General features: G+C 40.9%; 1 protein-coding gene across 3 annotated transcripts in view; it reads left to right on the forward strand.

The window, feature by feature from the left end:
- The first annotated feature begins 1,185 nt into the window (after positions 1-1,185).
- Positions 1,186-14,626, forward strand: part of LOC110498104 (protein bicaudal D homolog 1-like) — a 78,963-nt gene continuing 65,522 nt past the window's right edge. For all 3 annotated transcript variants that reach the window (XM_036957505.1, XM_036957511.1, XM_036957497.1), the window contains exon 1: positions 1,186-1,559. In XM_036957505.1, coding sequence (XP_036813400.1) covers positions 1,344-1,559 — 216 coding nt within the window. In that variant the 5' untranslated portion in view covers positions 1,186-1,343. The remainder of the gene's footprint in view (positions 1,560-14,626) is intronic.

Consider the following 14,626-nt stretch of genomic DNA (forward strand, 5'->3'; position numbering starts at 1 on the left):
AACGCTTGGGATTGCGCATCGTGATCTTAGGTTTGTGTGTAGGTGCTACGCGCTTCAACAGTCGGCGGTCCCATTCTGTGAACTTGTTAGGCCTACCACTGAGCCGTTGTTGCTGCTAGATGTTTCCACTTTAAAATAACAGCACTTACAGTTGAACGGGGCAGCTCTAGCAGGGCAGAAATTTGACAAACTGATTTGTTGGGAAGGTGGCATCCTATGACGGTGCCACGTTGCCAATGACGGTGCCACGTTGCCTATGACAGTGCCAAGTCACTGAGCTCTTCAGTAAAGGCCATTCTAATGCCAATGGAGATTGCATGGCTGTGTGCTAAATTTTATAACGGGTGTGGCTGAAATAGCCGAATCCACTCATTTGAAGGGGTGTCCACATATTTTTGAATAGATAGTGTCCCTCATCAAATACATATTTCAGACAGGTGTTTGTGCTTATAAAGTAGGTCAGAAAGACCATAAGTTACGACCTGTTGCCTTTGTCGGTCATTTGGAAGAAGTGAACAATCAGGTATATACATTTCTGTTAATAGGTTTTTCTTTAAAAAACTGCCTGAAGCAAGCACTGTAAGTTATGATCCTTACTGGCCATTGCTTTGATGTGGGATGTTCCTGTATCATCCATTAGATGACAATGTTGAGTGCAATTAATGTAACCAACATTAACCCAGTTCAAATGACTCTGCTTGTATTTTTTATTTTTTATTTTGTAGCATAATGAAGCTAATTTAACATTTAAATGATTTTATGCATATAATACACCATAGACATGGGCCTATATGGTTTGGTCATTTCTTAAGCATAAAACACGAATATTGACAGTGATTGAATCCAATATCTCTTAAGAAGATAACCTTTTCGGTATCGCTAAAGATAATATTTGCCTAATAATTGTATATTTTTCAAAATTCTGATCTTCACAGGTTTCAGGTAAACCTATTAAAATGTACTCAGACAATACATGTTATTTTCTCAGCGTTGACAGGCAAGATGCGTCGACGTGTAGTCCTAGTGACGCCATGAGAGATGGGTGCTTCGTGGACCACTTTTCTTCATAAAAATCGAGAGATGGCGTCCTGCACCCCGTGAATAATCAAAAATGATCATAAAGAATTGATGAAGAGATCATTGAAGTAGGCTAATAATCGTCATCTTTCACTGATAGAAACAGCATTTGTTTTGGTGCTGTTCTGCAATAGCCTATTCGTATTCCACCTGGCTTTCCCACATTTAACAATTTAACAGGGGGGTTGGTTCCGCTGGGTTTGTTTCAGCATCCTCCAACTTCCGCCTCTGGGTGTCCAACGCAGGGAGACAGGGAGAGAAGGGCGATGGCTGCCGGTGGAGGATGCGGGGAGACTGTGGATCAGTACCGGGCGGAGGTGGAGCGGCTTACCCAGGAACTTGCGGAAGCGAACAGAGAGAAGATAAGGGCGGCAGAATGCGGTCTTGTTGTGTTGGATGAGAACCAGACTCTAAAGCACCAGTATGCCGATCTGGAATCGGAACAGGAGACGCTGAAGCAAGAGTTGGAACAATTACAAGAGGTAGGTTATACAGTATGTTACAGTAGGATACAGCCTTTCTTTCCTTATTCAAGATAATTCAATGCTGTATGGGTCAATCAGGACCAAACCTATTATTAGATCCTTTTACTAGGTAGGCTACATGAAATGGCAAGATACATTTATTGTATATAAACTATAGCATGTTTATTTAAAGTTGGGTGAGCTTATTGCCATATGTTGGTAAATTCTGAGACATTAATGACATATTATTTGTATGGAAAAGGTGTGTGTGTGTGTGTGCGTGTGTGTGTGTGTGTGTGTGTCAGTGTGTCAGTTTTTCCATTAGCTGATAATATCTGACTTTATGTAACAACAACAAAAAAGAAAAGCAATAAATAAAATTGGCATCAGCCAATGTCTGGGAGAACAAAAAAAATCCCGTTGCTAACTAAACATGTTTAGCCTATTCCTTGATTAAATATGTAAATGTAGATTAATTTGCATAATTTAGTGGAATTGGTGCTTGTGTATTTTCGTTAGTTATTATGATTCTTACTTGTCACATGCGCACAACATACAGATACAGAGCCTAGTTTAAGCGGAAAATCTGTCAGACAGAGCAAGAGCTGCTGCTGCTGGAGTCAATTGTGCTTTTATAAACCCACTGGTGCAAAAAGTACCAAATTGTCATACTTGAGTAAAAGTAATGATACCGTAATAGAAAATGGCTCAAGTTAAAGTGAAAGTCATCAAGTAAAATGTTACTTGAGTAAAAGTCTGAAAGTATTTGGTTTTAAATATACTCAAGAATCAAAAGTAAAAGTATAAATCATTTCAAATTCCTGATATTAAGCAAACCAGATGGAACCATTTTCTTGCTTTTTTAAATTCATGGATTGCCAGGGGCATGCTCCAACACTCAGAAATGATTTACAAACAAAGCATGTGTTTATAGTGAGTCCGCCAGATCAGAGGCAGTAGGGATGACCAGGGATGTTCTCTTGATAAGTGTGAATTAGACCATTTTCCTTTCTTGCTAAGCATTCAAAATGTAACGAGTACTTTTGGGTGTCAGGGAAAATGTATGTGTATGTTTGTATCTGTGGGTTAGTTGACCCATGGGCATGGGGTTGCTGCTGTGAGGTCATTGTGAGCTAATAAGTAATACAGTTCTATCATTCATATACTATCATTTTAGATAACAATGAACATGGATAGAATATGTAAACATGTGACCATAGACCAGATATTCCCCCTCTGTATCACGTATGTTAGTGAGATATACACTTTAGTTGTTTTCTTCCGATAAAGAGCCAGGCAGAAGCTGTATTGTGTTATTCATTTCTGAAGTGTTTCATTGTTACTGTAAAGAATATCATAAACTCCATAGGTACTGAGTTTTGTCTGCCTCCACTTGCTAGAGCTTGAATAACGTATGACTTCTTTTTTTATTTTTATGAATTCTGTCATTACTGCAAACATGCATAAAGCAACAGGAAGGGGCAGCTGCTGACAGAGCTCAAAGCGCAAAGTCCTTATGGACATGGGGAAGCTATAGGGCTATTGGAAGGAGAGACTGGAGGCAAGGATGGTGGACGTGGCGAGAGAGGTGGGCAGTAATGGCAGTTTGATATGGAATAACTTCCCTTTGCAAAGCAGCCCGGTTCTATATCAGATTTAACCAGAGTCATCTCTTATAGTACGGTACATGGGTAACAAGCACTTACAGTCTTAGTTCTCAGGATGTATTTTGCTGGCCTGAATCTAAAGCCTGGTTTAAACTACACTTTAGGGCTGTCCCGACTAAAAACAATCCTTGGTTGACAGGAAGTTTTCTGTTTTTTCGACCAATCGAAAACATTTTTAAAGGTGTATTTTTACATATATAATTAAATCAATTTAATGAAATCAACTATATTCATTGAGCTTGTCTGATGCTTTAAGCTTACGGTTTGATTAAATAAGACACACGCCTCAAGAGGGCGCCAGAGATCTAGAAACTAGAAAGAAAAAAAACTTAACCTGAGCCAACTATTCTCCTCCCACTCCTGATGGCTTTCACAGATTCTGCCATTACTCTCCTGAAGTTGCCGGTCATTAGGAGTCGGCAAACCTTCTCATGTTAAATGCCAATTTATCTTACCATTTCTGTGTACCAGTTATGGTTTTCATTTGCACATTTTTGTGAAACAGTAACTTATTTTGCCATTGCCAACTATATAAAAATAGCCTACATAAAGTCAACAAATAAAAACATTGCAGCCTGCAGGTAGAAAATATCCTGATAAAAATGAATATCCTATGAATCTCATTGGCTACACATGGCCTGTATGTAACGAATTTGAAACATTGTATCAACTTTTAACTTGGGTCTCGCCTGAAGCATACACTAGCGAACTAGCAACAATTTATGAAATATTCTGGGCCTTCAGGTTCCTCCGCCAGTGAGCTCGGGACCGAAGCAGCTGTAGGCTATTTGCGAAAGGGATAAGAAGCAGTGCTTGACTTGGGCAGGAGCTCACCGGAGCTGAGTACCAAATGTTCTACTGCTTGAGCTCCTGTTCCTCTTACAGAATATTAGCTTGAAGGTATTGTGGAGCTCTTGCTACTAAATATAAGCAGTACCAGCATCCAAAATGAGTACCGGGACCTATTTCAGTCCAAGTCAAGCACTGATAAGAAGTAATCAGGTAAGCCTATTTTATGACCTTTCCACTGGATCAGAGCAGGACATTTTCCCTTTCAAGCTGAGTGGTTATCGAGACTGCGCCTCATTAGCTCATTGTTATGTATGTATCCAAATAAATGTCTCTAAAAAACAGCTTAAACATTTGCAAATGCATCTACTTTGCTATTAGTCTTAAACATTTGCAAATGCATCTACTTTGCTATTGTTCTGGCTTTCCTATGTGACTGTAAGTTAGACATAGTTGGCTAGCTAACAAGCAAGGGATAAGAACGTTGCCAGCCAGTATGGCAATGGAACACTTAAAACGAACAACTGGGTCGCGTCTCTAGCAACCGAACCGATAGAACGAACGACCAGCCGGCTTGGGTAGCAACCCTAGATTTTGTGTCAGGACTATATAATGTGGAAGGATGAAATAGTATGAAAAAATTCATGAAAATAACGTTTTTAATAAAAATATGTCAATCATTATTTTAATATGTTGGTAACCCGTTGAATAAAAGTGATAATGCCCTCGAAGCCGGTGTTTGGAGGACATATTAGCACAGTTTGCCGGCCCTCGACGAACAACAAGTGTGACAATATATCCTCCAACCACTGGCATTATCACTTAAATGGATGTGCACAAATTGGCGGGAGAGAGAGCATTCTGGAGAGAGAAGTGCATTGTTTATCTGGGCGCATGTTCAATCAGACATCTGCATTGGCTATGCAGCATTTCATGGTTATGTGGCCTCAGCAGAAGTCAGGGCATTTTAAAAATGTTATTCCACCTGTATTTAACCAGGTAAGCTAGTTGAGAACAAGTTCTCATTTCCAACTGCGACCTGGCCAAGATAACGCAAAGCAGTGCGACACAAACAACAATACAGAGTTACACATGGAATAAACAAGTGTACAGTCGATAACACAATAGAAAAGAAAGTCTATATACAGTGTGTGCAAATGTCTTGAGGAGCTAAGGCAATAAATAGGCCATAGTAGCGAAGTAATTACAGTTTAGCAAATGAACACTGGAGTGATAGATGATCAGATGATGATGTGCAAGTAGGAATACTGGTGTGCAAAAGAGCAGAAAAGTCCCATTAAAACAGTATGGGGATGAGGTAGGTAGATTGGGTGGGCTATTTACAGATGGACTATGTACAGCTGCAACAATCGGTTAGCTGATGTTTAAAGTTAGTGAGGGAAATATAAGTCTCCAGCTTCTCCATACTCCATACTTCTTGCGCTACACAGAGCAGTGTAGAGCTGTTGTCAAGGAAGTGAGTTTGTGTTTATACAGGATGTATAACGCCCACCAATTATGTCAATGCGGAGCTATACAGAGCCCTCTGCATTGTTACAAAATGTGGGAGGCGCAATGAGATGGAGTATGCAGCTCGATTTGGCCTCCTCATGCCTCTGGAAGAAATTATGTCACACTCTCCATATGGAGCCTCCGACCATCAAGCTCACTGAGATGGGCGCAAATATATATGTACATTTGTTACTGCTCGATTAAAACAATCTCGGTCGATCAACAGCCTAACGACCAAACAATCGACCAGTTGTTTGGGGTCATTGTGGTCAGCCCTACTGCACTTAGACCTGGGTTTAGACACCTTAGAAAGTTATTAGCGCCATATTTTTGGAGCTAGCCAATGACAGAGTTCCCTTGTCAACTTATTAAGTTTAGCCCTGGGCTAAGAGAGTTGATATTTTACAAATCGATGATCTAGTGTTAAAGATTCCTAATCTGATATAGTTGCGGAATTTCACTCCTTGGTTTTGTCTTATGTCTTATAGCCAAAGAAATGTTGTCATTATCCTTTTCCCCAAAGCCAGTTTAATACTTCACTTATATACTGTAGTTCACATGCACTCAATCTGGGAGTGGCCAACCTGAGCCTAAGAACTGATTGGAGAACATCTGCTCACTTATTCTCTTTCTCTCATTCTCTATTTCTACCGACACAGTGGGTGTTCTGTAATTAATCCATGGCTGAGCATATATGGGCCAGATTAAAAAGTCATGATAATATCCCACTGGGCACACACAGGTTGGGTCAACGTTGCTTCCATGTAATTTCAATGAATTTATGTTGAACCAAGATGGAATAAACATTTAATTGACGTCTGTGCCTAGTGGGATAGCACGCTCTGGATGAGGAACTTAAAATATTACATTCTACATGCATCATGGCTAGTTCTGTGTGCATTTATGGGTTGTATGCATTCTGCTCCACTAGCTGGACTTCAAAGGATGGTGTAGATATTTTTTTGCTTTCACTGGCACTCAGATTGCAGATCATCAAAATGAACTCGACCTCCTGCTACATTTGTATTTATACTTCTTTATTCAGATTGATAAAATATTGATTTTCAAAGCATTTTGTTGCATGATGTTTGTTTGAGTGTGTGTTGTGTTGATGCCACCCTTTCATCTGACGATCTTATGAGAGAAATAGAGAGACATACTAATGCCTAGCAGTATACTCATTGTTGGGGTGGGATTGGCGTGGGGTGTCGGGTGGGGGTGTCGGGTGGGGGTGTCGGGGGTCCATTGATGACTTTTGACCGCTTCTTTGGATTCCTCATGTTTAACTCATTGTTTAAAAAAAGTTCAAAATCAGATGTTAGGTACTACAATCATTGAATATTATATGAATCCTCTAAATTAAAATGAGCAATTTGGGTGCAATCTATTACCTTCATTTCTCAGAGATCAAATTATATATATATATATATATATATATATATATATATATATATATATATATTTTTACATTTCTCCCAAATTTCGTGGTATCCAATTGTTAGTAATTACTATCTTGTCTCATCGCTACAACTCCCGTACGGGCTCGGGAGAGACGAAGGTCGAAAGCCATGCGTCCTCTGAAACACAACCCAATCAAGCTGCACTGCTTCTTAACACAGCGCGCATCCAACCCGGAAGCCAGCCACACCAATGTGTCGGAGGAAACACCGTGCACCTGGTGACCTTGGTTAGCATGCACTGCACCCGGCCTGCCACAGGAGTCACTGGTGTACGATGAGACAAGGATATTCCTACCGGCCTAACCCTCCCTAACCCGGACGACGCTATGCCAATTGTGCATCGCACCACGCACCTCCCGATCGCGACAGAGCCTGGGTGCGAACCCAGAGTCTCTGGTGGCACAGCTAGTGCTGCGATGCAGTGCCCTAGATGACTGCGCCACTTGGGAGGCCCCTATCAAATTATATTTCAACAAAATAATTTTTCAGGAATGCTATCTTATCTATTTCTAACAGTATAAACTACAGTACCAGTCAAAAGTTTGGACACTCCTACTTATTCAAGATTTTATTTTTTTATTTTACTATTTTCTACATTGTAGAATAGTGAAGAGATCAAAACTATGAAATACCACACATGGAAAAATTTAGTTAAAAAAAGTGTTAAACAAATCAAAATATATTTTATAATTGAGATTCTTCAGAGTAGACACCCTTTCTTTTACAGCTTTGCATGTTAAAGCATCACTCCCTGTCTCTCAAGAGGTCTGCTCCACACAAGTCTGCTTATTGATTTAGATATGGTGTTTTGATTTGTGTGTGCGTTTGTGTTTTCATATGTCTTTGTGTGTCTGTCATTGTTGATGTTTATTCTGACCCCAGCACGGTTGTATAACAGAAGCCAGTGTTGACTAAGCCACATCACTCTGGCTTGGCTGGGGGGCCCTGGCCGGATCTTAGCTGTGCTGACTTGGCAGGGCCTCAGCATGGTCGGTCCACTATAGTGATGAGTCTGTCTCAGAGACTAGGTCAGTCAGAGCAGAGGGCTCAGCAACACCAGCCCACACTGGGCTAGAAAGCTGCGGTTGCATTCTACACACTGACACATTCCTATGGACAATCAGCATGACTCAGGGGTGAATCCATACCTGAGAAATGTCAAAAACTAACGTGGTGTTGCTAATGACATGACGGTAATGATGTGTTGGTAATGACATGTCTGTAATGACGTGTTGGTAATAATATGTCGGTAATGACGTGTTGATAATGAGATGTTGTTAATGATGTTCTGGTAATGACGTAAAATCACCAACACTGATCAAACACAGACCAAACCGCCACTGTGCTCACTGTGTGGAACCATATAAAGTAACAATGTCAGTAGCTTACTGTATATGCATGTTTCTAACATCGATTTTCATGCTCTCCACAGACAGTTGCATAATGCTTATTGTTTTATGCCTGAAGGACAGAGCAGAAATAGGCTCTAGTACTGTTACACTAAAAGCAGCCGATACATTTTTATCTCTTATGGGTGAATCACCAGCGTTTATAGAGTATTCGGGTTGGCTGTCATGGGTTGTCCATCGTTTACTCACAGACCAGTGTTTTAGTGACAGGCCTGGACTCCATGGTTGCAGCTGGATCCCTTTCCACAGTGATGGTGTCTCCATTACCCTCCAGTTCAAAACAAATCAAATGTTATTGGTCGCATACACATGGTTAGCAGATGTTAATGCGAGTGTAGCGAAATGCTTGTACTTCGAGTTCCGACAGTGCAGTAATATCTAACAAGTAACCTAACAATTTACCAAAAACAACAACAATGGCTTGCGAAAATATTCACCCCCTTAGTATTTTTCCTATTTTGTTGCCTTACAACCTGAAATACATTTTTGGGGGGGAATTTGTAGAATTTTATTAACACAACATGTTAATAAACACTACCACTTTGAAGATGCAAAATATTTTTTATTGTGAAACAAACAAGAAAGTACACAAAAAATGTCAACTTGAGCATGCATAACTATTCAACCCCCAAAGTCAATAGGCAAGGCATCCCACGGAGCACCATTAAATCCATGATTTAAAAAAATAACAAAAAAAAGGTTCTCTGGTTCGATGAGACTAAAATTGAGCATTTTGGCCATCAAGGAAAACGCTATGTCTGGGTCAAACCCAACACCTCTCATCACCCCAATAACACCATCCCCACAGTGAAGAATGGTGGTGGCAGCATCATGCTGTGGGTATGTTTTCATCGTCAGGGACTGGGAAACTGGTTAGAATTGAAGGAGTGATGGATGGCGCTAAATACAGGGAAATTCTTGAGGGAAACCTGTTTCAGCCTTCAAGAGATTTGAGACTGGGACGGAGGTTCACCTTCCAGCAGGACAATGACCTTAAGCATACTGCTAAAGCAACACTTGAGTGGTTTAAGGGGAACCATTTAAATGTCTTGGAATGGCCTAGTCAAAGCCCAGATCTCAATCCAATTGAGAATCTGTGGTATGACTTAAAGATTGCTGTACACCAGCGGAATCCATCCAACTTGAAGGAGCAATTTGGCCTTGAAGAATGGGAAAAATCCCAGTGGCTAGATATGCCAAGCTTATTGAGACATACCCCAAGATACTTGCAGCTGTAACTGCTGTAAGAGGTGGCTTTACAAAGTATTTACTTTGGGGGATGAATAGTTATGCCCGCTCAAGTTCTGTTTTTTTTTGGTCTTATTTCTTGTTTTTTTCACAATAAAAACTATTTTGCATCTTCAAAGTGGTAGGCATGTTGTGTAAATCAAATGATACGAACCCCCAAAAAGTCCATTTTAATTACAGGTTGTAAGGCAACAAAATAGGGATAGAGGATAGGCCTATCAGAGGAAACTAGCGGAAGGAGGAGAAAGGACATTACAGCAGCATAATATTAGAAGCTCTACATCCAGATGTGTGCTCATCTGAACAATGATGACAACTCCATCAGCAAGTCAACCAGGCTGAAAATCATTTACAGATATACTTGACAGTACAGCATATTACACAGGCTTCAAGTAAGAAATACTTTTCAAAAATACATTAGGTAGGTATCGGCATCTAGTGTACTAACCACCTAGACATGGCTCCCTAGTCCTACACAGACTGTCACATATAGGATTTAACCCATATAATTTTCTCTATGCTGTCACACACGTTCAGGTCTGAAGTGTGACTGATGTCTGTCTGAGGAGCACAGCTCTAACATCACTGGAGGTTTCTGCTCCCAAGGCTTTAATAATAGCAGAGAATGTTAGAGGTTCAGTGTGCCACAACTCATCCCTGTCGCAGAAGGCTCCTTGCTTAGCTTGCATGCATACAGTCTTATATTTCACAGGAAGTGTATGATTCGATATTACACTATATATACAAAAGTATGGGGACACCCCTTCAAATATCTGGATTCGGCTATTTCAGCCACACCTGTTGCTGACAATGAATACAATCGAGCACACAGCTATGCAATCTCCATAGACAAATATTGGCATTAAAATGGCCTACTGAAGAGCTCAGTGACATTCAATGTGGCACTGTCATAGGATGCCACCTTTCCAACAAGTCAGTTCGTCAGGTCTCTTAGTTCCAGTGATGGGGAAATCTTAAAGCTACAGCATACAATGATATTCTAGATGATTCTGTGCTTCCAACTTTGTAGCAACAGTTTGAGAAGGCCCTTTGCTGTTTCAGCATGACAATGCCCCCATGCACAAAGTGAAGTCAATACAGAAATGATTTGTTGAGATCGGTGTGGAAGAACTTGACTGGCCTGCACAGAGCCCTGACCTCAACCCCATCGAACACCTTTGGGATGATTTGGAACGCCGACTGCGAGCAAGGCCTAATAGCCCAACATCAGTGCCCGACCTCACTAATGCTTTTGTTGCTGAATGGCAATGTTCCAACATCTAGTGGAAAAACTTCCCAGAAGAGTGGAGGCTGTTATCACAGCAAAGGAGGGACCAACTCCATATTAATTCTGATTTTGGAATGAGAAGTTTGATGAGGACGTGTCCACATACTTTAGGTCATGTAGTGTATATGAGATATCATCAACCTAAGATACATTTCTCCAGGAAGGACAGCTAAGCATGGTCATAAATCATGTCACATTCCCTTGGATAACAAGGTGTTACTTTAAATGTAAGGCTTCAATGAGTACGGTTACATGCACACAAGAATGTGATTATTGTGGATTGTGTCAGATGAATATAATAGTTAGATTAAACTTCTTTGGGATCGGCGTCCCTTCCACGGGACGGTTGAGCTAATGTAGGCTAATGCGATTAGCATGAGGTTGTAAGTAACAAGAACATTTCCCAGGACATAGACATATCTGATATTGGCCGAAAGCATAAATTCTTGTTAATCTAACTGCACTGTCCAATTTACAGTAGCTATTACAGTGAAATAATACCATGCCATTGTTTGAGGAGAGTGCACCATTTTGAACATGAGAAGTTATTTATAAAGAAATTAGGCACATTTGGGCAGTGTTGATACAACATTTTAACAGAAATGCAATGATTCATTAGATCAGTCTAAAACTTTGCCTACATACTGCTGCCATCTAATGGCCGAAATCTAAATTGCACCTGGGCTGGAATAATACATTATGGCCTTATTCCAGAGTCGCCTCTACACTGTTCAAATCAAATCAAAGTTTATTTGTCACGTGCGCCAAATACAACAGGTGTACATTGAAATGCTTACTTACAGGCTCTAACCAATAGTGTAAAAAAGGTGTTAGGTGAACAATAGGTAAGTAAAGAAATAAAACAACAGTAAAAAGACAGGCTATATACAGTAGCGAGGCTATAAAAGTAGTGAGGCTACATACAGACACCGGTTAGTCAGGCCGATTGAGGTAGTATGTAGATATAGTTAAAGTGACTATATATTTGACTATATATATATGATGAACAGAGAGTACCAGTAGCGTAAAAGAGGGGTTGGCGGGTGGTGGGTGGCGGGACACAATGCAGATAGCCAATGTGCGGGAGCACTGGTTGGTCGGCCCAATTGAGGTAGTATGTACATGAATGTATAGTTAAAGTGACCATGCATATATGATAAACAGAGAGTAGCAGCAGCGTAAAAAGAGGGTTTGGGAGGGGGGAAGACAATGCAAATAGTCCGGGTAGCCATTTGATTACCTGTTCAGGAGTCTTATGGCTTGGGGGTAAAAACTTTCCAACTTTCTGACGTTGAGACTGGTGTTTTACGGGTACTATTTAATGAAGCTGCCAGTTGAGGACTTGTGAGGCATCTGTTTCTCAAACTAGACACTCTAATGTACTTGTCCTCTTGCTCAGTTGTGCACCGGGGCCTCCCACTCCTCTTTCTGTTCTAGTTAGAGCCAGTTTGCGTTGTTCTGTGATGGGAGTAGTACACAGCGTTGTACGAGATCTTCAGTTTCTTGGCAATTTCTCGCATGGAATAGCCTTAATTTCTCAGAACAAGAATAGACTGACGAGTTTCAGAAGAAAGTTCTTTGTTTCTGTCCATTTTGAGCCTGTAATCGAACCCACAAAGGCTGATGCTCCAGATACTCAACTAGTCTAAAGAAGGCCAGTTTTATTGCTTCTTTAATCAGAACACCATTTTTCAGCTGTGCTAACATAATTGCAAAAGGATTTTCTAATGATCAATTAGCCTTTTAAAATTATACATTTGGAGTAGCTAACACAACGTGCCATTGGAACACAGGACTGATGGTTGCAGATAATGGGCCTCTGTACACTTATGTAAATATTCCATTACAAATCAGCCATTTCCAGCTACAATAGTCATTTACAACATTAACAATGTCTACACTGTATTTCTGATCAATTTGATGTTATTTTAATTACCCAAAAATGTGCTTTTGTTTAAAAAACAAGGACATTTCTAAGTGACCCCAAACTTTTGAACGGTAGTGTATTAGGTAGAAATGTGACTACTATTTGACTACTATTGTAGGGAGGCAAGATTGTTCTTGAGGAGTTCAGTTATGAAGCTAAGGATTAGGACGCCATATTAATCATGGATGATTAATGGTTGTGCTCGGTGGTGGGCATGGTAACCATCTCTGTAGTTCTGGGCCTGTGGCTGGAGTGTGTTGGAGTCCATAGGAAGACTAGCTCAAAGTCACTTCAGTTAGCAGGCTGGAGATAGAGGACCTCTGTGTGTCAGAGATTAAGTTATTGTTTTCATAATGTATTGTGTACTTTTATAACGAATTGCCTCCACTACATTGTAGCAAAACTGTCTTCAATGCCTAGTTGGAGAAACTTTGTTGATGCCTGATTGTTCACTTCATTGACAATGCCACTGAAACCTGTCTTGGTGTGAAATGAAGATAAGTGAAGATCTGAATGTACTCTCAGTTTGACAGGTTGTGGCATATGGAGAGAACATTGAAAAGTTAGAGAATAGATGAACATTTTAAAAACTTCAATTTGGAAAAGTATGCTTATTAGCCCTACTTTGCTTTGCTGAATCTGCCTACTGTGGTTGTGAGTGTTCCCTTCATCCAGTGACTAAAGAAGGAGTGGGAAGGAGATTAGCTTCAGCCCTACTGTGGGGACAACTCTGGTAGTAAATCTGTATTTTCTGTCTGGAAAAAGAGACGATGGAGAGATGCATCATGTATGTCATTACCCTGCTCTCCACCTCCTTCCTGATGACATCAGCATTGGGAAATGGGAAAGGGGACGGCAGAATCGATACCCCATGAAATCCCCTTCCCCCCTGCAAAGTCTCACCTCCCTCTCCCTGCAACTCCTTCTTTCCCCCTCACCTTTCCCTCTCCTTCCCCCTCTCCTTCCCTAGCTTCAGAGAGACTCCCATGTCGCTCCCCCTGGGGAGAGGAAGGGGGAAATATGCATTGATTTCTGCCTGTTGGTGTAAAAAATCTATTATGCCTGAGAGGCATTGTGTTGGGCTGCGTAGTAACCTGCAGTATGTGGAGAAGCATGTGGAAACGAGAGGGAGAGGGACGTGACATGGAGGTGCGGGTGTTATTACTGAGTACACAGAGGGACGAATGACAGGGGAGGGGTGGGGTGGAGGATGACACTGACCTGTCACACTCCACAGAAAGTGATCTTGTGTGTTGTTTCAGGCCTTTGTGACAGTGTGGACATTGTGACGGTGTTGACTCTGGAGAGAAGAGGGGAGTGGGTCGCAAGCAGATTACACAATACGCAGTAGTAGGAGAGGTGTGGCCTGCAGATAGAGAGATAATGACTTGGCATTTAAAAATAGGGAGCAAATGTGATAACTGATACATGTGGGGTAGAAAGTTTACCCTTTAGGCCTTGCAAACTTGAACAAATCCAGCGGGCAAAGAAATGTGAAGAGGGGCATTTATTTAAGTTGGTATGGCATTATCTAAACAAGGTACATTTTACTTGGTTTTAGATTAAGCATTAAAAAGATGGTTACTGTGAGGATTAAGTCAACTTTGACGTTCATAAGATAAAGCTAATCAATCATGTTGCCAGCGGGGCCTCTTAGAAAGTCTATATCCTGTATATTTAGTCGATGTGTATATTTAGTCCCCTCTGTGTTTTTTGTGTCCTCCCTTGTGATTCTCGCATGAGTAAGTCAAGGTCTAATGCTGGTCTATGGGAGCAGCCTGGGGA

Source organism: Oncorhynchus mykiss, chromosome 2 (assembly GCF_013265735.2).
Source record: "Oncorhynchus mykiss isolate Arlee chromosome 2, USDA_OmykA_1.1, whole genome shotgun sequence".
In the NCBI taxonomy this organism is placed as follows: Eukaryota; Metazoa; Chordata; class Actinopteri; order Salmoniformes; family Salmonidae; genus Oncorhynchus; species Oncorhynchus mykiss.